This window comes from Somniosus microcephalus, chromosome 3, assembly GCF_052327205.1.
Source record: "Somniosus microcephalus isolate GS21.2 chromosome 3, FLI_Smic_1.0, whole genome shotgun sequence".
Classification (NCBI taxonomy): Eukaryota; Metazoa; Chordata; class Chondrichthyes; order Squaliformes; family Somniosidae; genus Somniosus; species Somniosus microcephalus.
Genome location: NC_140989.1, coordinates 228,912,862 through 228,937,466, shown reverse-complemented (window position 1 = coordinate 228,937,466; position 24,605 = coordinate 228,912,862). Strand labels below are relative to the sequence as shown.

Genomic DNA, 24,605 nt, shown 5'->3' with positions numbered 1-24,605 from the left:
AGCAAACCAACGAGTCACTGAAGGATGGTCATACCCTGTAAATAAGAGTTCCAAGCATTGGCTAGAAGAAAACTGCTGGATACACAAAACTCTCCCTCCAGCACGATGCTTTGACCAAGAGGCTGCCATTGTTGGTGGTTGGAAGGATCTGTCTCTTTATTTATTTCTCCAAGACAACAGAGAACATGGGGGAGGGGACTAAAGCTCCTTTACGAATGAACAATGTTATTCAGCATAACAACAGAAAACGCTAGAAAAACTCAGCAGGCCAGGCAACATCCGTGGAGAGAAACGGAGTCAACGTTTTAGGTCGAAGACCCTGCGTCAGAACGGAGAAAAAAGCAGGAAGTGAAACAGATTAAAAAGCAAGTTTGGGGGCTGGGAAATGGGGGAGGGGATGAAAGAACAAAAGGGAAGGTCTGTGGGGGGTGAAGAGACATTAAGAGATATTCAAGGCGAGACGAGATGGTAATAGGACAGGTAAAGAAACAAAGGATGGCTCTAGATGAAGTGTGAAATACGCTGGCAGAATGAAAGACAGCTGCCATGTGGGAGAGAAAAAAAGGGAAAAGGCACAAACCAAAAGTGTGGATAAAAAATATATAAAAATATGCAAACACGAGAAGGGAAACTGAAAGCAATGAAGATGAACAAGGTTGAAGAGCCAAACGGAGATCCCGTCGAAGAGAAGAGCAGAACTTCTTCAAGGTGGGCATTCCTAGAAGAGGGGTGGCAGTGAACCAAACACTAATACGATAGCAAAATACTGCAGATGCTGGAAATCCGAAATAACAACAGAAAACGCTGGAAAAACTCAGCAGGCCAGGCAACATCCGTGGAGAGAGAAACAGAGTCAACGTTTCAGGTCGAAGACCCTTCGTCAGAACTGAGAAAAAAGCAGTAAATGAAAGATTAAAAAACAAGCTTGGGGGCTGGGAAATGGGGGAGGGGATGTTGTTTAAAAACTGTATTCAATGGGGAACAATAATACAAAATGTATTTCACTTGAGGGAAACGTTTAACTTCAGTTGTTCCATTTGTAAGGAAGATCCGAGTTATTAGGGTTTCCTCACTTACAGAATAAAGTCCATACGTTCCGCTCCTATTCAAGAAAAAGACACGTGCGTTCACTTGATAAGTTCTTGATCTCTGTTATTTGTCGTTGAATGGAGACATTGAGTACAGGCGAGGCATTTGTTAAGTGGGGAGTGAATTAAATGAAATAGAAGAAACGCTTGCATTTAGATAGCGCCTCATCGCATCCAAGCAACTAATGTCATCTAACGCAGCAGCCGTCCCAAAACCAATAGCATCGCACCAACAATGAGATGAGTGAGCAGTTAATGGTGGTGTTGGTTGAGGGAGGAATGTTGGCCAGGACACCGGGAGAGCTCCCTGCTCTTCTTCCAATAGCGCCGTGGGATCCTGAATGTCAACCAGCACCATCGGAAAAGGTAGGCAGAGCCTTGACCTAACCTCTTATAATACCTTAATAATAGTGAAGAGAAACAAAATGTCTAACAAAAGTTTCCTACAAACTTTTTATTATGAATTTTTAAGAAGTAAATGTAGCTTTATGAAAAACTGGGTACTTCCTCAAGAGGAATAGACAAATATATAAAATACATTCATAAGAAATATATACAATTCCAATTTGAAGCATTGTTATATTTTTGGGAGTGGAAATTAATCTTTGTACTGCTGAGAAAATGTTAAATTATGAATGTGGCTCCTTATCAAATGGTAATCACTGACAATGTCCAGTGCACAAAACAGACCTGGGATTAATTAAATGGGGTTTGTGACTAGCGTGCTCACCAGTTGTTTGCCAGTGTACGAGCTCCCTCTGTGTTCTCCTCTCTAATCCCAGTCTAGGCCGTGCAATCACTGCAGTCGAGGGGTTGAGCAGACTGACTTGTTTCTCGGCCTTGACCCATGCTGCTCTTCAGCCAGCCGCTAGGTATGTGACAAGTGGCCAAGCAAATTATTGATTTCCAACCACCCCCCCCCCCCAACTCTGAGGATTCTACACCTCCCCGCAGCAACAAGTGGAGATCAGTGGCGCCTTACACAGAAGGTTGCCAACCCTCCAGGATTATCCTGGAGTCTCCAGGGATTGAAGATTAATCTCCAGGACACTGCTCAGAGCAACCCAGAAGAAAGATCATAGTGGCATTAAAAAAGACATTTTCTTTCAACACATTTGTTTATTAGTCATAAAAATGTTGGCGTTGGGAAAGAAAAGGATGTTTGACTGACAGTCAAGAATCATCCAATCAGGTAATGAAGAGTCTATTCACTTTCCATGTTGGCGTGGGAAAGTATTGCACCATGAAAATGGACATGTTGGGAGACCAATGGCAAGGGGCGGGGCAGTCGGAGGGAGGAGGTCATGGGATGAAACCTCGAGGCATACATCTCGCCAGAGTTGGCAACCCTACTTGCAGGGGCTACCTTGCACAGGCCACTTTTACACCTGGCTCCTCAGCATGAGTTGGCTAGGCAGGTAAGACAGTTGGAGGTGAAAACAATGTTCCAAAAGACATACAGTATCTCCAGTGGAGAAAAAAGGTAGTGATACAAATAATACAAACTTTTAATACCAGAATTTCCAAAATGCGAGTTTGCTTTAAAAAATGTTTTGAGTTCCCCCTGCACCCACCCGCCCCCCCCACACCGTTAGAAAACATCAGATCTAAATTCTTAATACAGTAATATTCATAAACACTACGTTTTAAAAAAAATACTCCGCAAGTGACTTGGAGGATTATTTTACCAATATAGAGCTTTTGTGACCCAAGGAACAACTTCCCTTTCACGAGTAATGCACAATCTTGATTCGCTCCAGATTCTGAACTCGGTGCAGCGCACTTCTTTCACGTCACTTCAAACTGGGCAGCCATCGGCTTCGATTTCTTTCTCCGGCCTGATCGGCAGCACCAGATGGGAGATGCGGCTCCACAGGCCACTCAGTTTGTCCGTGTTCAGGTCGTTGAACGCTCCCGGCTCATCGGAGCAGAGTTTCTTCTTGAGGAAGTCATAGACCTCCTCCTCCACATCGCGGAGAGGCAAGTCCAGTGTCAACATTGGCTCGTCCAGCAAGACCGTGATCAACAGGGAGACGTCCTTGAAGGCCGCGTTTTCGTGGTCGCAGTACTTGTAGAACAGAAGAGTAGAAGGGGGTGGGAGATCCTGGAAGTGATGAATAATGGCCGCCTTTCTCCCTTCGCTGAACTCGGATGACAGCTGATTGTCCAGGTCTAGTTTCACCTTATCGCTGCTCAGTAATTTCTTGCTGGATCCGTCGATTTCCACCACGCTGGAATTGAAGGCCAAGGCGTAAGCTCCGGCGATCCCACGGGCAAGGCAACGCATAGTTTCCTCTGCATCCCAAGCAGCTGCAAACATCAGGATGACAGGCTGAGTGTGCGTCGCCGCACCCACATGCTTCTTCAACATAACACTGCTTCGCACCCACAGTTCCTGCCGCTGATTTGGGAACCTGGTCCGGATCTCTTTCCACTTGCCCAGGAGAAGCTCCTCCCTCTCTTTCAGCGCTCGCTGAGCAGTCGCCTCAGGCGACCAAAGGCAAAATATGCAGGCGCTCAAAACTGCAATCAATCCCATTATTGGAATTGCAAGCTTCCAGAAGAACGACTTGGATCCTGAGGGAAGATGAAATCGGCACAATCAGTCCTATTTTTTTGTTTCTGGGATGATAGAGTGCAAGGCCTTACAACAGATCAGAAGGTACTTAAGCAGATCAGTGCTGGAGATTCTCAATCTCAGGTACATTAGGCAAAATCAAATAACGTAGTTTGAAGCAAACAATCAGAACTAATTCTACTCGAGACTGCTCTACAATACTATGGGGTTTTCGGTTCTGCGTGATCCATCGCATTTACGACATTCTGGCCTCTTGGGCATCCCCAATTTCCACTGCTCTACCATTGATGGCCATTCCATCAGCTGTCTAGGCCCTAACCTCTGGAATTCCCTACCTAAACCTCTTCGCATCTCTATCCTCCTTTAAGACGCTGCTTAAAACTACCTCATCTGTCCTAATATCACCTTATGTGGCTCGGTGTCAAATTTTGTTTGATAATTGCTCTTGTAAAACATCCCATGGGGCTTCACTACGTTAAAGGCGCTATATAAATACAAGTTGTTGTTGTTGATATGGTGGAGATTCCATAGCATTGGCAATAACACAAAACAATAGCTCATGCACAGTGGTGACTTTCACCAGTAGCCACCTGTCCTTCCCTCATGGCTTCTCTCGAAAACTGCACTGCCTGCGACAGCCAGTCACATTCTTGCTTCAGCGAAGCGGGGTGGGGGGGGGGGGGGGGGGGGAAGGAAACTGGCCTATCGAGGGACTTCTGCACCCCGCTAGAGCCTCCAGACCTGCTGCATTAAGGACTACAGGACCAACACGGAATCCAGTCAGCACAGTGGGTTCACAGTGTTTTCTTCTGTTGTCCTACCCAGGCCTTGTAACTGAGCAGTGACTGGAAGCTGCAGCTGCATGTTCCCAGCACTGTCTCCACATCCTACAGGAATGGCATTGGTAGCTGCACCTGGCCGAGTGGGGAGGTGTGCTAACACAGGAACAGGAGCAGGCCATTCAGCCCCTCGAGCCTGTTCCACCATTCAATTAGATCATGGCTGATCTGTATCTTAACTCCATCCATCTGCCTTGGCTCCATAACCCTCAATACCCTTGCCTAACAAAAATCTATCAATCTCAGTTTTGAAATTTTCAACAGACCCCCAGCCGCAACAGCTTTTTGGGAAAGAGAGTTCCAGATTTCCACAACCCTTCCTGACATCACCCCTGAACATCTTGGCTCTAATTTTAAGGTTATGCCTCCTTGTTCTGGATTTATCCACCAGAGGAAATAGTTTCACCCTTCTACGTGAATCCATTAATCATCTTCAACACCTCTATCAGATCACCCCTTAATCTTCTATATTCAAGGGAATACAACCCTAGTCTATGCAACCTGTCCTCAAAATTTAACCTTTTTAGCCCCCGTACCATTCTGGTGTATCTGCGCTGCACCCCCTCCAAGGCCAAAATATATTTCCCTATGGTGCGGTGCCCAGAACTGAAAGCAGTGCTCTAGGTGGGATCTGACCACAGTTCTCTACAACTGTAGCATAACGTCCACCCCTTTGTATTCCAGCCCTCTTGGGATAAAGGCCAACATTATATTACAACAACAACAACTTGTATTTATATAGCGCCTTTAACGTAGCCCAAAAAAGGCTCCTCATTTATCATAAAACAAATAACGCCCACTTATGCCATTAAAAAAAAAATACACCTGATCGTATGGAATGCCCTTGACTCATGAGCCTCGTGCAATGGAAACAAGCCGGCTTCCATTTGGTTATTTTTTTATAAAGCTCTACGAAAATGCACTGCCTTGTATTTTAGCGTTAGTATTTTGTTCTCGAATGGGTATCAGACTCAGTTTGCCTTTGTGTGTTGGTTGTTTGATTCCATAATTAACAGGAGAGAAGGGATGACAATTTTACTACTAATATCAAGATTAAAACATTTAAGCATATCTGCTAAAATAAAATGACACAGGAATCCCTCAAGCCTATTCCAGCAGGGTACTGTACCCTTTACCACAACAGTATAACGTTTCCAGTTCCTCAGCTGCCGTCTTGAAGGTCGCTTTGAACCTGACTCCTGATTTGGGGAAGATTCTACTACCAAATTTACGAAAAATTTTTAGTAAAAAGGCCAGAACACCTAGCTGATATGGCAACCCAGATCATTAAAACCTGGGTGTAAAACTTTTTCTTGACAACATTTATCGTTTCTTCCTGAAGATATTGGCTCTTCACTGGAGCACATTTCAATGGTTGGCCTTCCAGTAACTCACCCAAATTGGGTTATTGACAAAGTGAGCCTTTATAGCAGGTGCCAATAGGCTTTTTGACCCCAAGGGAGGGCAAGACAGTCCTCACCCGACGTCCACACAGGGATTGCTACATGGTGTTCGGGGGCCCTGAATGATTTTCCCCGTTGCTAACCATGGGGCACTGAAGCCGATTTTAGTCTCTCTACTGCCACCTCTTGACTGAGATCAGCTGGTCAGTATGGCTTAGCTGCTCACTTGGCCAACATCTTGAGTCGTCAGAGAGCTGCTGTTGCTCTGCCATTTATCAGGTGCAACCGTAGGTCAAAATGGTCTGCTTCAGAAGCAGACGCAGCAACTTCTGGTTAACCCGTTACTACCAAGAAATAAAGACGTAAAAAAAAATTCACAGAAGAATAATAGTAATAAAATGTGCCCAAACGTCATTTACGACAGTCAGCCAGACACCAAATTCCAATGTGAAAAGATCCAGACAACAGCTACAAACTGTTCAATCTTCCAACGGATTACCCACTCATCAACATACAGCTAGTGCTCATTCTAGAAGACAGTAATGAGGGTTGAATGGTGCAGGGAGTTCGAGTACCAACTCCCTCCCTGCCAACTCTGGGATCTAGGGAGTGAGAGCCATGGCATATCTCCTCATCCTGCTGGCGCTAAGGGTGCTCTGTGAAATGTCAGTGAGCGGTCATTTATGGAGTGTACCGAGGGAGACCCACGCTCTGCCCATTGGCTGCACTCCAGTAACATCAAAAGTGACCATCACCAGACACTTGTGCGCAGTGGTGCATTTTACAACCCAATCTCCAAGGGAATTAGCAACCCAATAAGACCTAATGAAGCCAGAATTGGCACTGCTAAATAGCTTGTTACAACTTACCAGAGACACTCGGCCTGACAGACTTTGCACTTTGTTTTGCGTAAATGTCGTTTTGGGGTTCCCTGTAGCTCAAGCGTTGGCGAATGTCAGCTACAGGAAGGATAGAATAAATAGGAAATTATGTTAGGGCACAGCAAATCATGGACATTTAAGTTTCTCCCCCAATATGTTTAATAACAAGAAAGATCTGCTGTCGTTTGGCATGTTTGTACTCTGAAACCTCACTCTGTGCTGCTATTAGTGGACTGCAGGAAACCTCGTAACCATTACAATACGTGGTACAATTGTATTATGAACCCCTGGTTTCTGAATAGCTGAAGCACAGAACAGCGACTCCGTGCCGATGACATTAAATGTATCTGCACCTGGTCAGCGAATGGAGCCTTCACTTCAATTGTTAATTCGCAGTGCAGCAGACATGGACTTCCCACTGCAGTAACATTTTAACACAAAGAAGATAAATATATCACTCCTTAGCAACGGATGCATTTCCATTGAGAAAAAAAATCCCTTAACACGGAAGGTCCCCTGCCCAATGCTCTTTTCCCCACACATTAAGCCACTAACAAAATTTTGATGTTTCCCTTCAGGTAATGCGTGAGATTTCCATCTTCTAGTCTTCAAATCAGTTTTTTTAAGTTCTCACTTTGTCACTGACTCAAAACAAAAGTATTCTTATATCCTTCCCTTATGTCATGAGGGGGTAAAAGGTCAGAACACCTAGCGGATATGGTAACCAAGTCATCAAAACTGGGTATAAAACATTTTGTAGCCAACATTTTCCTCTTTTTCCTGAAGATATTGGCTCTTCACTGGAGTACATTTCAATGGTTCACCTTCCAGTAACTCAACCAAATTGGGTTATTGACAAAGTGAGCCTTTAGAGCAGGTGCCAATAGGCATTTTGACCCCAAGGGGTGGGGGGGGGGGGGGAGGAGGGGGACAGGACAGTCCTCACCTGATGTCCAATCTGAAAAGATCCAGTCAACAGGTACAAACTACACAATTCCCAGACCAACTCCAAGCGTAAGAGTCATGTGTCACAACTCTGTGTATAAGATCGAGTTGCTGAACATAACTATTGTAAATCAGATGAAATTCAAGGTTATGGACCAAAACTTCAATTGAGTGTCACAACCAAATCAGTGGAATTACGATCGTGCACAAGTGAGTAACAGGTTCGGCATCATTTAATCTACAGATCCTCAAGTCCTTTGAGTGACCCAAGAAAATGACCCAGCCCAAACCTGGTAGAAGGGCCTACAAAGTGGACAACAGAGGCCTCATGCTCTCTGCCACTGATGAGATCCACAATCATTTGCTTTGAAAATTATGGAAGGTCCTCCTGCAGACACTACAGATTGGACTCACTGGGAGGCTAAAGGGCAGCAAGGGAATTCTTTGTGCGCGTCACAATCAGCTTCCCCTGGGATAAATTTGCATCTAGGCCACAAAAGTGACCGCCTGGTGCTGTTCCTGGTTGGTCTGAGCTTTTACAGAAATCCCTGGAGTCACCGATAGGATTGCTAATGCTTCTTGAACCAATCCAGTCTTGACTCCCCAATCAAGACACTTTCTGAACAGTGGAACTCTATTATCTGCTTCCGAAAAGTAGGGAGACCTGAAATGTAGACATGTGAAGTGGCACAATACAATGCCCTGTGCCGTTGTCTTGCCGCCCTTGTCTAAGGCATCCAGCCTGCTTACTGTTGGTGTGATTTCGTGCCACAATGGCCCACACCTGATTATTAGCTATAACTGAAAACAGATTAGCTGTAAAGTCAACGTTTGAATTGCTCCATGGTGCAGAAAGTTGGAACACCGCCGACTCATCATTTACAGATCTTATATATGGAGCATAACATATTTTCAACAAAAGTCTACCTGCATGACACGCTTACGTGACCCGGACGTACCTTGCGCTGAGCCTGAAAATGTTGGTGGCGGTTTTTTACGGGCCACTCTCTGCATATTACCAGCTGAAGGAAATGGACCTGCAAAATAAGGACTCACATCAGTCCCCAGGGTAAAATCTGTTCACCTTTATGAACTTCAGTGCGCAACTGCAGTCCCAAAACGGTCTTCAGGCTCCCCAGATGGTCTTCAGGTGCATGCGCAGAAGGACGCAGCAGGCCTTGCAAATAATCACACCGAAGAAGTCTTAATGTAATTATATAGGGTCCTGGTGAGACCACACCTGGAGTATTGTGTACAGTTTTGGTCTCCTCACCTAAGGAAGGATATACTTGCCATAGAGGAAGTGCAATGAAGGTTCATCAGACCGATTCCTGGGATGGGGGGATTGTCCTATGAGGAGAGGCTGAGTAGACTAGGCCTGTATCCTCTAGAGTTTAGAAGAGTAAGAAGTGATCTCATTGAAATAGACAAAATTCTTACAGGACTTGACAGGGTATATGCAGGGAGGATGTTTCCCCTGGCTGGGGAGTCTAGAATCAGGGGTCACAGTCTCAGAATAAGGGGTCGGCCATTTAGGACTGAGATGAGAAATTTCTTCACTCAGAGGAATTTGTATGGGTAGAACTGAGAACTACCAAGGGGAAGAAAACGTTAGTGGGAGTGGTATATAGACCTCCAAACAGTAATGCGGAGGTTGGGGATGGCATTAAAAGGGAAATTAGAGAAGCGTACAATAAGGGCACAGCAGTCATCATGGGTGACTTTAATCTACATATAGATTGGGCTAACCAAATTAGTAACAATACTGTGGAGGAGGAATTCCTGGAGTGTTTACGGGATGGTTTCCTGGACCAATATGTCGAGGAACCAACCAGAGATCAGGCCATCTTAGACTGGGTATTATGTAATAAGAATTAATTAGCAATCTTGTTGTACGAGGCCCCTTGGGTCGGAGCGATCATATGATAGAATTCTTCATTAAGATGGAGAATGAAGTACAGGAAACTTTGTTATCCGGAGGCGAACCGTCCGGCAAGCTCAAGCCACCGGCAAAAATCAGGAGCCGTTTTTTATTCTTTTCGTTTCTTTTCTTTGCTTTTTTTGAACAGTCAAGCTCTGCCACGTCTGTAGCTAAGCAACAGCTTCAGCTAGAGACGCTACAGAGATGCTTGCCGACTGTTTAGAGGCTGTAAGCAACAGGGTTTGTTGATTCATACGGAGATTCAGCTCCGTATGTTTCAACATTAGCTCTGGAGTGTACGGCAGTTTTGAGGGAACGGCAGCAGCTCGGTCCCGTCGGTGCCGGATAGCACAAACTTTCCTGTAGTTGACTCAGAGACTAGGGTCCTGAATTTAAATAAAGGAAACTATAATGGTCTGAGGCGCGAGTTGGGTAGGATTGATTGGGGAATGTCACTCAAAGGGTTGACGGTGGATAGGCAATGGCAAGCATGGAAATTGTTCATCCCAGTTTGGCATAAAAATAAAACAAAAAAGGTGACTCAACTGTGGCTAACAAGGGAAATTAGGGATAGCATAAGATCCAAGGAGAGGACATATAAAATGGCCAGAAAAAGCAGTAAACTTGAGGATTGGGAGCAGTTTAGGATTCAACAAAGGAGGACAAAGGGATTAATTACGAAGGGGAAAATAGAATATGAGAGTAAGCTTGCTAGGAACATAAAAACTGACTGTAAAAGCTTTTATATATATGTGAAGAGAAAAAGATTGGTGAAGTCAAACGTCGGTCCCTTGCAGTCAGAATCAGGGGAATTTATAATGGGTAACAAAGAAATGGCAGACCAATTAAATACATATTTTGGTTCTGTCTTCACAAAGGAGGACACAAATAACCTCCCAGAGATGTCAGAGAACATAGGGTCTGATGAAGGGGAGGAACTGAAAGAAATCAGTATTTGTAAGGAAATGGTGTTAAGGAAATTGATGGGACTGAAGGCCGATAAATCCTCAGGGCCTGATAATCTACATCCTAGGGTACTTAAGGAAGTGGCCCTAGAAATAGTAGATGCATTGCTGATCATCTTCCAACATTCGATGGAATCTGGAACAGTACCCATGGATTGGAGGGTAGCTAATGTTACCCCACTATTCAAAAAAGGTGGTAGGGAGAAAACGGGGAATTACAGACCGGTAAGCCTGACATCGGTAGTGGGGAAAATGCTAGAGTCCATTATAAAGGATGTAATAGCAGAGCACTTGGAAAACAGTGACAGGATCGGACAAAGTCAACATAGATTTACAAAAGGTAAATCGTGCTTGACTAATCTACTGGAATTTTTTGAGGATGTAACTGGTAAAATAGATAAGGGAGAACCAGTGGATGTGGTATATTTGGACTTTCAGAAGGCTTTCGATAAGGTCCCGCATAAGAGGTTAGCGTGTAAAGTTAAGGCACATGGGATTGGGGACAAGGTATTGACTTGGATAGAAAACTGGTTGGCAGACAGAAAGCAAAGAGTTGGAATAAACGGGTCTTTTTCCGAGTGGCAGGCAGTGACTAGTGGGGTACCGCAGGGATCGGTCCTTGGACCCCAGCTATTCACAATATAAATGATCTAGACGAGGGAACTAGATGTAATATCTCCAAATTTGCAGACGACACAAAGCTGGGTGGGCGTGTGTGCTGTGAGGAGGATGCCGAGAAACTCCAGGATGATTTGGACAGGTTGGGTGATTGGGCAGAAGCATGGCAGATGCAATGTAACGTGGATAAATGTGAGGTTATCCACTTTGGTGGCAAAAACAGGAAGGCAGATTATTATCTGAATGGCAATAGATTGGGCGAAGGGGAAGTGCAACGAGATCTGGGTGTCCTTGTGCACTAGTCGCTGAAGGTAAGCATGCAGGTGCAGCAGGCGGTTAAGGCGGCAAATGGTATGTTGGCCTTCGTAGCAAGAGGCTTTGAGTACAGGAACAAGGATGTCTTGCTGCAGTTGGAGCTTCTATTATTGTGTGAATTTGATGCTGCAAAATTGAACCTTTCCCATTTCGGACCCCAGGAGTCAGCAGCAAGCACTCCCAGGTCAGCGATACCAGTTACATGCAAATTAAAGCTTCCACTGCTCTGTTCCAACAATGTGCCTCACCCGCCCCAAACCCAGGGGAGCACGCCCTGCAGCACCAGTGCACCAACTTCCCACCTTCCACACACAGTCATCTTGAGGACTCTCCAAGTAAGAATGTCAATCAGTGTTGAACGAAGGGCAGACCTGTCCTGCGTGCCTATGCCCACTGGGACCTGGGTTGGCACTGGGTTTCACCGAGAATCCTTACAGGCACCACGAAGAGCACCTTTGTTAGCCCAAAAAGGACTCCTCATTTATCATAAAAACAAATAACTCCCACTTGTGGCAGGTAACATTTGCACCACTGAAGTGCCAGGCAACGACTATCTCCAACAAGCGAGAATCTAACCACCTCCCCTTGACATTCAACAGCATTACCATCACCAAAACACTCCATCAACATCCTGGAGGTCACCATTGACCATAAACTTAACTGGACCAGCCACATAAATACTATGGCAACAAGAGCAGGTCAGAGGCTAGGTATTCTGTGGCAAGTGTCTCCCCTCCTAACTCCCCAAAGCATTTCCACCATCTACAAGGCACAAGTAAGGAGTGTGATGGAATACTCTCCACTTGCCTGGATGAGTGCAGCTCCAACAACACTCAAGAAGCTTGACACCATCCAGGACAAAGCAGAACGTATGATTGGCACCCCATCCACCACCTTAAACATTCACTCCCTCCATCACCAGCACACCGTGGCTGCAGTGTGTACCATCTACAAGATGCACTGCAGCAACTCGCCAAGGCTTCTTAGGCAGCACCTCCCAAACCCGCGACCTCTTCCACCTAGAAGGACAAGGGCAGCAGGCGCATGGGAACACCACCAACTCCAAGTTCCCCTTCAAGTAACACACCATCCTGACTTAGAAGTATATCGCCGATCCTTCATCGTCGCTGGGTCAAAATCCTGGAACTCCCTCCCTAACAGCACTGTGGGAGTACCTTCACCACACGGACTGCAGCGGTTCAAGAAGGCAGCTCACCACCACCTTCTCAAGGGCAATTAGGGATGGGCAATAAATGCTGGCCTTGCCAGCGACGCCCAGATCCCATAAGCGAATTAAAAAAAACTTATGCCATAAAAAATACCCACCTGATCTTATGGAATGTCCTTGACTCATGAGCCTCGTGCAATGGAAACAAGCTGGATTCCATTTGGTTATTGGCCCAGAAATTCGGGTCTCCACGGGTGAGTACGCACGGGGTACTCACCCGTAAGCCCAATGGAAGTGCTGGTTTCGTGCATGCACTGCACATGCGTGGGAAATCGGCACTTCCGTTCCCCTGAAAGAAGGGGTTCAGAGGTGGAACGCCTGCGCAGGAGAGGCAGCGCGTGCGCATCGAACTTACGTTTTTTTTGCAGGTTTTCCTGGGAAGGTAAGTCTCCAGAAGTTAGACATTTAAAAAGCAGTCGCAAGGCCTGCTTTTTACAAGGTAAGTGGTGAATTAATTAAAATTAAAACATTTTTTCCACAGGTTTATTATTTTTAAATACTTCAAAGAAAGGTAAGTTTATTTTTAGCCCCGCTAGAAAATAAAATTATTTTTTTCAAAAATTTAAATTGTTTAAAATAGTTATTTCATGTAATTTATAGTTTATTTAAAAAATGTGATTTAAAAAAAAAATTATTTGAAGATTTAGTGATGTTTTGCAGCTTATATTATTTATAGGTTCCTGTCAAACTTATGAATGAAGCATTCCCTGCTACCATTGGCTCTCCATGACCCACATGATCCCAGGGGACGCATCGAACTAACTGCGCAAGCACTGCGCGCCGGCAGTTGGAGGAGGCCCAGGGTCGCAATTCCACGGGGGCCCACAGCTCAACGGCCGGCGCGGTAGGTAAGTGCAGGTCGGGGGCTTGCACCCGCGGGAAGCCCCCGACCCGAATTTCTGGGCAGGCTCCACCAAAATGCACTGCCTTGTATTTTAGCGTTAGTGTTTTGTTAGTATAATGGGTATTGGACTCAGTTTGCCTTTGTGTGTTGGTTGTTTGATTCCATAATTAACAGGAGAGAAGGGATGACACTTTTAGTACTAATATCAAGATTAAAACATAAATGTATACCTGCCAAAATAAAATGACACAGGAACCCCTCGGGCCTATTCCAACAGTGAACTGTACCCTTTACCACAACAGTATAACGTTTCCAGTTCCTCAGCTGGCGTCTTTAAGGTCGCTTTGAACCCGACTCCTTTTTTAAAAAATTAGTTTATAGGATGTGGACGTCGCTGGCAAGGCCAGCATTTATTGCCCATCCCTAATTGCCCTTGAGAAGCTGGTGGTGAGCCGCCTTCTTGAACCGCTGTAGTTCGTGTGGTGAAGGTACTCCCACAGTGCTGTTAGGGAGGGAGTTCCAGGATTTTTACCCAGCGACGATGAAGGAACGGCGATATACTTCTAAGTTAGGATGATGTGTGACTTGGAGGGGAACTTGGAGTTGGTGGTGTTCCCATGCGCCTGCTGCCCTTGTCTTACTAGGTGGAAGAGGTCGCGGGTTTGGGAGGTGCTGCCGAAGAAGCCTTGGCGAGTTGCTGCAGTGCATCTTGTAGATGGTACACACTGCAGCCACGGTGTGCTGGTGATGGAGGGAGTGAATGTTTAAGATGGTGGATGGGGTGCCAATCAAGCGGGCTGCTTTGTCCTGGATGGTGTCGAGCTTCTTGAGTGTTGTTGGAGCTGCATTCATCCAGGCAAGTGGAGAGTATTCCATCACACTACTTACTTGTGCCTTGTAGATGGTGGAAAGGCTTTGGGGAGTCAGGAGGTGAGACACTCGCTGCAGAATACCCAGCCTCTAACCTGCTCTTGTTGCCACAGTTAAGTTTCTGGTCAATGGTGACCCCCAGGATGTTGATGGTGGGGGATTCGGCGATGGTAATGCCATTGAATGCCATGGGGAGGTAGTTAGACTCTTGCTTGTTGGAGATAGGCATTGCCCGGCATTTCTGTGGCATGAATGTTACCTACCACTTATCAGCCCAAGCCCAAGCCTGAACGTCGTCCAGGTCTTGTTGCATGCAGGCATGGACTGCTTAATTATCTGAGGAGTTGTGAATGCCACTGAACACTGCAGTCATCAGCGAACATCCCCATTTCTGACCTTATGTTGGAGGGAAGGTCATTGATGAAGCAGCTGAAGATGGTTGGGCCTAGGACACTGCCCTGAGGAACTCCTGCAGCGATGTCCTGGGGCTGAGATGATTGACCTCCTGATTTTGGGAAGTTTCTACTCACTAAATTTACGAAGGCGTAGTCTTTAAACATTTTTTTGATGCCACCTGGGTGTCACGACAGTTCCAAGCGCAGCAAGTCTTCCAGCGGATTGCCCACTCATCAACGTACAGCTTGTGCTCATTCTAGAAGACAGTAATGAGGGTTGGATGGTGCGGGGAGTTCGAGCACTAACTCCCTCCCTGCCAACTCTGGGGTCTAGGGAGTGAGAGCCATGGCATATCTCCTCATCCTGCTGGCGCTAAGGGTGCTCTGTGAACGGTCATTTATGGAGTGTACCGAGGGAGACCCACGCTCTGCCCATTGGCTGCACTCCAGTAACATCAAAAGTGACCATCACCAGACACTTGTGCGCAGTGGTGCATTTTACAACCCAATCTCCAAGGGAATTAGCAACCCAATAAGACCTAATGAAGCTAGAATTGGCACTCCCAAATAGCTTGTTACAACTTACCAGAGACCCCTCGTCTGATAGACTTTGTACTTTGTTTTGCGTCAGTGTCGTTTTGGGGATCCCTGTAGCTCAAGTGTTGGCGAATGACAGCTACAGGAAGGATAGAATAGGAAATTATGTTAGCGCACAGCAAAACATGGACATGTAAAGTTTCTCCCCCAATATGTTCAATAACAAAGATCTCCTGTCGTTTGGCATATTTGTACTCTGAAACCTCACTCTGTGCTCCTATTAGTGGACTGCAGGAAAGACTTGTAACCATTACAATAAGTGGTACAATTGTATTATGAACCCCTGGTTTCTGAATAGCTGAAGCACAGAACAGTGAACTCTGTGCCGATGACACTAAATGTATCTGCACCTGGTCAGCGAATGGAGCAATTCTCTGCCTCACCCAAATTGGGTTACTGACAAAGTGAGCCTTTTTTAGCAGGTGCCTAATGTCCTTTCGGGAAGGAAATCTGCCGTCCTTACCTGGTCTGGCCTACATGTGAATCCAGACCCACAGCAATGTGGTTGACTCTTAGCTGCCCTCTGAAATGGTCTAGCAAGCCACTCAGTTGTAACAAACCGCTACAAAACACAATAAGAAGAATGAAACCGGACAGACCACCATCCGGCATCGACCTCGGCACCGGCTACAGACATGGCAACGGCACACCCAGCCCAGTCGACCCTGCAAAGTCCTCCTCACCAACATCTGGGGCCTTGTGCCAAAAGTGGGGGAGCTGTCCCACAGACTAGTCAAACAACAGCCTGATATAGCCATACTCACAGAATCATACCTTTCAGCCAATGTCCCAAACTCCTCCATCACCATCCCTGGGTATGTCCTGTCCCACTGGCAGGACAGACCCACCAGGGGTGGCAGCACAGTAGTAAACAGTCGGGAAGGAGTGGCCCTGGGAGTCCTCAACATTGATTCCAGACCCCATGAAGTCTCATGGCTTCAGGTCAAGCATAGGCAAGGAAACTTCCTGCTGATTACCACCTACCGCCCTCCCTCAGCTGATGAATCAGTACTCCTCCATGTTGAACACCACTTGGAAGAACATAAGAAATAGGAGCAGGAGTAGGCCATTCGGCCCCTCGAGCCTGCCCCGCCATTCAATAAGATCATGGCTGATCTGATCTTGGCCTCAACGCCACTTTCCCGCCCGCTCCCCATAACCCTTGACTCCCCTGTAGCTCAAATATATGTCCATCTCCACCTTAAATATATTCAATGACCCAGATTCCAAAAATTCATAACCCTCTGGGAGAAGAAATTCCTCCTCAACTCCGTTTTAAATGGGCAACCCCTTATCCTGAAACTATGCCCCCTAGTTCTAGATTTCCCCATGAGGGGAAACATCCAGTGGCCTCACCAGTGCCCTGTACAGTTGTAGCAAGACGTCCCTACTTTTATACTCCATCCCCCTTGCAATAAAGGCCAACATTCCAGTTGCCTTCCTAATTACTTGCTCTACCTGCATGCTAACCTTGTGTGTTTCATGTACAAGGACCCCAGATCCCTCTGTACCACAGCATTTTGTAGTCTCTCTCCATTTAAATAATAATTTGCTTTTTTATTTTTCCTACCAAAGTGGATAACCTCGCACTTTCCCACATTATACTTCATCTGCCAAATTTTTGCCCACTCACTTAACCTATCTATATCCCTTTGCAGACTCTGTCCTCCTCATAACTTGCTTTCCCACCTATCTTTGTATCATCAGCAAATTTGGCTACAGCACACATGGTCCCTTCATCCAAGTCATTAATATTGATTGTAAATAGCTGAGGCCCCAGCACTGATCCCTGTGGCACCCCACCAGTTACAGTTTGCCAATCTGAAAATGGCCCATTTACCCTGACTCTCTGTTTTCTGTTAGTTAGCCAATCCTCTATCCATGCTAATATATTACCCCCAACCCCGTGAGCTCTTATCTTGTGCAGTAACCTTTTATGTGGCACCTTATCGAATGCCTTCTGGAAATCCAAATGCATGACATCTACTGGTTCCCCTTTATCCACCCTGCTCGTTACATCCTCAAAGAACTCTAGTAAATTTGTCAAACACGATTTCCCTTTCATAAAACCATGTTGACTCTGCTTGATTGTATTATGTATTATGATTTTCTAAATGTCCTGCTATTACTGTACTTCCTTAATAATCGATTCCAGCATATTCCCAATAACAGATGTTAGGCTAACTGGTCTATCGTTTCCTGCTTTCTGCCTCCCTCCTTTCTTGATTAGGGGCATTACATTTGCAGTTTTCCAATCCGCTGGGACCTCTCCAGAATCCAGGGAATTTTGGTAGATTACAACCAATGCGTCCACTATCTCTGCAGCCACTTCTTTTAAGACCCTAGGATGTAGGCCATCAGGTCCAGGGGACTTGTCAGCCTTTAGTCCCATCAGTTTGCCTAGTACTTTTTCTCTACTGATAGTCATTGTTTTAAGTTCCTCCCTCCCTATAGCCCCTTGATTATCAATCATTATTGGGATACTTTTAATGTCTTCTACCGTGAAAACCGATACAAAATATTTGTTCAAAGTCTCTGCGATTTCCTTGTTTCCCATTATTAATTCCCCAGTCTCATCCTCAAAGGGACCAATATTTACTTTAGTTACTCTCTTGCTTTTTATATACCTGTAGAAGCTCTTACTGTCCATTTTTATTTTTTTTGCTGGTTTACTTTCATAATCTATTTTCGCCCTCTTATTTTTTTTTAGTCATCCTTTGCTGGTTTCTAAAAAATCCCCAATCTTCTGGCCTACCACTAATCTTTGCAACATTGTATGCCTTTTCTTTCAATTTGATACCATCCTTAACTGCCTTAGTTAGAACATAAGAAATAGGAGCAGGAATAGGCCACTTGGCCTCTCGAGTCTGCTCCGCCATTCAATAAGATCATGGCTGATCTTAGGCTCAAAGCCACTTCCCTGCCCACTCCCCATAACCCTTCACTCCCTTATCTTGCAAAAATTTGTCTATCTCCACTTTAAATGTATTTAATGACCCAGCCTCCACAGCTCTCTGGGGCAGAGAATTCCACAGATTTACAACCCTCTAAGAGAAGTTCCTCCTAATCTCAGTTCTAAAAGGACGACCCTTTATTCTGAGACTGTGCCCCCGAGTTCTAGATTTCCCCATGTGGGGAAACATCCTCTCCGCATCTACCCTGTCGAGACCCCTCAGTATCATATGTTTCGATAAGATCACCTCTCATTCTTCTAAATTCCAATTAGTATAGGCCCAGCCTGCTCAACCTTTCCTCATAAGTCAAACCCCTCATCTCTGGAATTAACCTAGTGAATCGTCTCTGAACTTCCTCCAATGCAAGTATATCCTTTAAATAAGGAGACCAAAACTGTATGCGGTACTCAAGGTGTGGTTTCATCAATACCTTGTACAGTTGTAGCAGGACTTCCCTGCTTTTATACTCCAACCCCCTTGCAATAAAGGCCAACATTCCATTTGCCTTTTTGATTACTTGCTGTACCTGCATGCTAATTTTTTGTGTTTCATGCACAAGAACCCCCAGGTCCCTCTGAACTGTAGCATTTTGTAATCTCCATTTAAATAATAGTTTGCTTTTTTATTTTTCTGCCAAAGTGGATAACCTCGCACTTTCCCACATTATACTCCATCTGCCAAATGTTTGCCCACTCACCTAGCCTGTCTATATCCCTTTGCAGATTTTTTGAGTACTCTGCACAACTTGCTTTCCCACCCATCTTTGTATCATCCGCAAACTTGGCTATATTACACTCGATCCCTTCATCCAAGTCATTAATGTAGATTGTAATTAGTTGGGGCCCCAGCACTGATCCTTGTGGCACCCCACTAGTTATCGTTTGCCAACCAGAAAATTACCCATTTATCCCAACGCTCTGCTTCCTGTTAGTTAGCCAATTCTCTATCCATGCTAATAGATTACCCCCAACTCCGTGAGCTCTTAACTTATGCAGTAACCTTTTATGTGGCACCTTATCAAATGCCTTCTGGAAATCCAAATACACCACATCCACTGGCTCACACTTGTCCACCCTGCTTGTTACATCCTCAAAGAACTCCAGCAAATTTGTTAAACATGATTTCCCTTTCCTAAAACCCTGCTGACTCTGTTTGACTGCAGTATGTTTTTCTAAATGCCCTGCTACAGCTTCCTTAATGAAAAACTCCAGCATTTTCCCAATGACAGATGTTAGGCTAACTGGTTTATAGTTTCCTGCTTTCTGTCTCCCTCCTTTCTAAAATTAGGGTGTTACATTAGCGGTTTTCCAATCCGCTGGAACCTCTCCAGAGTCCAGGAAATTTTGGTATATTGCAACCAATGCATCCACTATCTCTGCAGCCACTTCTTTTAAGACCCTGGGATGCAGGCCATCTGGTCCAGGGGACTTGTCGTCTTTTAGTCCCATTATTTTACCGAGTATTATTTCCTTAGTGATAGTGATTGTCTTTAGTTCCCCACTCCCTGTGGCTCCTTGATTATCCATTATTGAGATGTTGTTTGTGTCTTCAACAGTGAAGACAGATGCAAAATATTTGTTCAGAGTCTCTGCCATTTCCCCATTCCCCATTATTAATTCCCCAGTTTCATCCTCTAAGGGACCAACTTACTCTCATAATTCATCTTAGAAACATAGAAGATAGGAGCAGGAGTAGGCCATTCGGCCCCTCGAGCCTGCTCCACCATTCAATGAGATCATGGCTGATCATCCAAATTCAGTACCCTGTCCCTGCTTTCTCCCCATATCCCTTGATCCCTTTAGCCTTAAGAAATATATCCAACTCCTTCTTGAATATATTTAATGAATTGGCCTCTACTGCCTTCTGTGGTAGAGAATTCCACAGCTTCACCACTCTCTGGGTGAAGAAATTCCTCCTCATTTCTGTCCTAAATGGCTTACCCCTTATCCTTAGACTGTGACCCCTGGTTCTGGACTCCCCGACCATCGGGAACATCCTTCCTGCATCTAGTCTGTCCAGTCCTGTCAGAATTTTATAAGTTTCAATGAGATCCCCTCTCATTCTTCTAAACTCCAACGAGTATAAGCCCAATCGACCCAATCTCTCCTCATACGTCATTCCTGCCATCCCAGGTATCAGCCTGGTGAATCTTCGCTGCACTCCCTCCATGGCAAGAACATCCTTCCTCAAATAAGGCGACCAAAACTGCACACAATACTCAAGGTGTGGTCTCGCCAAGGCCCTGTACAACTGCAGCAAGACATCCTTGTTCCTGTACTCAAACCCTCTCGCTACTAAGGCCAACATACCATTTGCCTTTTTAACCGCCTGCTGCACCTGCAGGCCTTCAGCGACTGGTGCACAAGGACACCCAGGTCTCGTTGCACTTCCCGTTCTCCCAATCTATTGCCATTCAGATAATAATCTGCCTTCCTGTTTTTGACACCAAAGTGGATAACCTCACATTTATCCACATTATAGTGCATTTGCCATGCTTCTGCCCAATCACCCAACCTGTCCAAATCATACTGGAGTTTCTCAGCATCCTCCTCACAGCACACACGCCCACCCAGCTTTGTGTCGTCTGCAAACTTGGAGATATTGCATCTAGTTCCCTCGTCTAGATCATTAATATATATTGTGAATAGCTGGGGTCCTAGGACCGATCCCTGCGGTACCCCACTAGTCACTGCATCCCACTCGGAAAAAGACCCGTTTATTCCAACTCTTTGCTTTCTGTCTGCCAACCAGTTCTCTATCCAAGTCAATACCTTGCCCCCAATCCTATGTGCCTTAACTTTACACGCTAATCTCTTATGCGGGACCTTATCAAAAGGCTTTTGAAAGTCCAAATACATCACATCCACTGGTTCTCCCTTATCTATTCTACCAGTTACATCCTCAAAAAATTCCAGTAGATTAGTCAAGCACGATTTACCTTTTGTAAATCCATGTTGACTTTGTCCGATCCTGTCACTGTTTTCCAAGTGCTCTGCTATTACATCTTTTATAACGGACTCTAGCATTTTCCCCACTACTGATGTCAGGCTTACCGGTTTGTAATTCCCCGTTTTCTCTCTACCACCTTTTTTGAATAGTGGGGTAACATTAGCTACCCTCCAATCCATGGGTACTGTTCCAGATTCCATCGAATGTTGGAAGATGATCAGCAATGCATCTACTATTTCTAGGGCCGCTTCCTTAAGTACCCTAGGATGTAGATTATCAGGCCCTGGGGATTTATCGGCCTTCAATCCCGTCAATTTCCCCAACACCATTTCCCTACAAATACTGATTTATTTCAGTTCCTCCCTTTCATCAGACCCTATGTTAATGACATCTCTGGGAGGTTATTTGTGTCCTCCTTTGTGAAGACAGAACCAAAATATGTATTTAATAAATTTGGTCTGCCATTTCTTTGTTCCCCATTATAAATTCCCCTGATTCTGACTGCAAGGGACCTACGCTTGACTTAACAAATCTTTTTCTCTTCACATATCTATAAAAGCTTTTACAGTCAGTTTTTATGTTCCCTGGAAGCTTACTCTCATGCTCTATTTTCCCCTTAATTAATCCCTTTGTCCTCCTTTGTTGAATCCTAAACTGCTCCCAATCCTCAGGTTTACTGCTTTTTCTGGCCAATTTATATGTCCTCTCCTTGGATCTTATGCTATCCCTAAATTCCCTCGTTAGCCACGGTTGAGTCACCTTTTTTGTTTTATTTTTATGCCAAACTGGGATGAACAAATTCTGTAGTTCATCCATGCGGTCTTTGAATGTTTGCCATTGCCTATCCACCGTCAACCCTTTGAGTGACATTCCCCAATCAATCCTACCCAACTCGCGCCTCATACCATCGTAGTTTGCTTTATTTAAATTCAGGACCCTAGTCTCTGAGTCAACTACTTCATTCTCCATCTTAATGAAGAATTCTACCCTATTATGATCGCTCCGACCCAAGGGGCCTCGTACAACAAGATTGCTAATTAATCCTTTCTCATTACATAATACCCAGTCTAAGATGGCCTGATCTCTAGTTGGTTCCTCAACATATTGGTCCAGGAAAACATCCCGTAAACACTCCAGGAATTCCTCCTCCACAGTATTGTTACTAATTTGGTTAGCCCAATCTATATGTAGATTAAAATCACCCATGATGACTGCTGTGCCCTTATTGTACGCTTCTCTAATTTCCCTTTTAATGCCGTCCCCAACCTCCGCATTACTGTTTGGAGGTCTATATACCACTCCCACTAACGTTTTCTGCCCCTTGGTATTTCTCAGTTCTACCCATACAGATTCCACATCATCAGAGCTAATATCCTTCCTTACCATTGTGTTAATCCCCTCTTTAACCAGCAATGCTACCCCACCTCCCTTTTCTTTTTGCCTATCTTTCCTGAATATTGAATACCCCTAGATGTTGAGTTCCCAGCCTTGGCCACCCTGGAGCCATGTCTCCGTAATCCCAATCAAATCATATTCGTTTACCTCTATTTGCACAGCTAATTCATCCACCTTATTACGAATGCTCCTTGCATTAAGACACAAAGCCTTCAGGCTTGTTTTTTTAACGCTCTTAGACCTTTTAGAATTATTATTTACTGTGGCCATGTTTGATTTAAACCGTTGATTTCTCTGACTGCCACTTTTGTTTTTCTCCTTCCTATCTTTTGCTTTTATCCTCGTTTCCCTTTCCTCGGTCTCCCTGCTCAGGTTTCCAAACCCCTGCCATTTTAGTTTAAACCCTCCCCCAGAGCACGAGCAAACACTCCCCCTAGGACATCGGTCCCGGCCCTGCCCAGGTGCAAACCGTCCGGTTTGTACTGGTCCCACCTCCCCCAGAACCAGTTCCAATGTCCCAGGAATTTGAATCCCTCCCCCTTGCACCATTCCTCTAGCTACGTATTCTTCTGAAATATCCTTCTATTTCTACTCTGACTAGCATGTGGCACTGGTAGCAATCCTGAGATTACTACCTTTGAGGTCCTATTTTTTAACTTACCTCCTAACTCCCTATATTCAGCTTTTAGGACCTCATCCCGTTTTTTACCTATATCATTGGTACCTAGATGCACCACGACAACTGGCAGGTCTCTTTATTATTCTCTCTATTATTTTTTTTAAGTCATCCTTTGCTGGTTTTTAAAAATGTCCCAATCCTCGGGTCACCCACCAATCTTGGCAACATTGTATGCCTTCATTTTCAATTTGATACCAACCTTTACTTCCTTAGTTAGCCACGGATGGTGCTCCCTTCTCTTAAAATCTTTCTCTCTCACTGGAATATATTTTTGTTGAGAGTTATGAAATATCTCCTTAAATGTCCGCCACTGCATTTCAACTTTCTTACCCTTTAATTTGTTTTTCCAGTCCACTTTAGCCAGTTCTGCCCTCGTGCCATTATAATTGCCTTTGTTTAAGATCAGGACACTGGTTTGGGATACAACTTTCTCACCCTCCAACTGAATTTGAAATTCAACCATGCTATGATCACTCTTTCCTAGAGGATCCTCTACTATGAGATCATTTATTAATTCTGTCTCATTACATAGTACCAGATCCAACATAGCCTGCTCCCTGGTTGGATCCATTACATACTGTTCTAGGAAAACATCCCAGATGCACTCTATGAACTCCTCCTCCAGACTACCATGGCCAATTTGATTTGTCCAATCAATATGGAGATTAAAATCACCCATGATTATTACTGTACCGTTTTTACAGGCCTCCATTATTTGTTGATTTATACTCTGTCCAACAGCATTGCTACTGTTCGGGGGCCTGTAGACTATGCCCACCAGAGACTTTTCCCCCTTATTATTTTTTATCTCCACCCAAACCAATTCTACATCTTGATCTTCTGAGCCAATATCACTTCTCACCACTGCACTGATCCCATCTTTTACCAATAAAGCCACCCCACCTCCCTTTCCTTTCTTTCTATCCTTCTGAATTATCATATACCCTGGAATATTTAGTTCCCAGCCCTGGTCGCCTTGCAACTACATCTCTGTAATGGCGATCAGATCATACCCATTTGTATCTATTTGTGCCGTCAACTCATTTATCTTGTTACGAATGCTGCGTGCATTCAAATATAGAGCTTTTAACTGTCTTTTTACCATTTTTTCTTGTTTTGGCCTTTTTTTCTGTTACACTCT

General features: G+C 44.9%; 1 protein-coding gene and 1 long non-coding RNA gene across 3 annotated transcripts in view; one reads left to right on the top strand and one right to left on the bottom strand.

The window, feature by feature from the left end:
- The window catches only part of LOC147121758 (uncharacterized), a 61,703-nt gene that overhangs the window by 16,380 nt on the left and 20,718 nt on the right, over positions 1-24,605 (top strand). The window lies entirely within an intron of this gene.
- LOC147121757 (torsin-1A-interacting protein 2-like) overlaps positions 1,528-24,605 on the bottom strand; it is a 79,517-nt gene continuing 56,439 nt past the window's right edge. For both annotated transcript variants that reach the window (XM_085982250.1, XM_085982251.1), the window contains 4 exons: positions 15,477-15,566; positions 8,694-8,771; positions 6,778-6,867; positions 1,528-3,665 (listed from right to left, as the gene is read on the bottom strand). In XM_085982250.1, the coding sequence (XP_085838376.1) occupies positions 2,887-3,665; positions 6,778-6,867; positions 8,694-8,771; positions 15,477-15,566 (1,037 nt within the window). In that variant the 3' untranslated portion in view covers positions 1,528-2,886. The remainder of the gene's footprint in view (positions 3,666-6,777; positions 6,868-8,693; positions 8,772-15,476; positions 15,567-24,605) is intronic.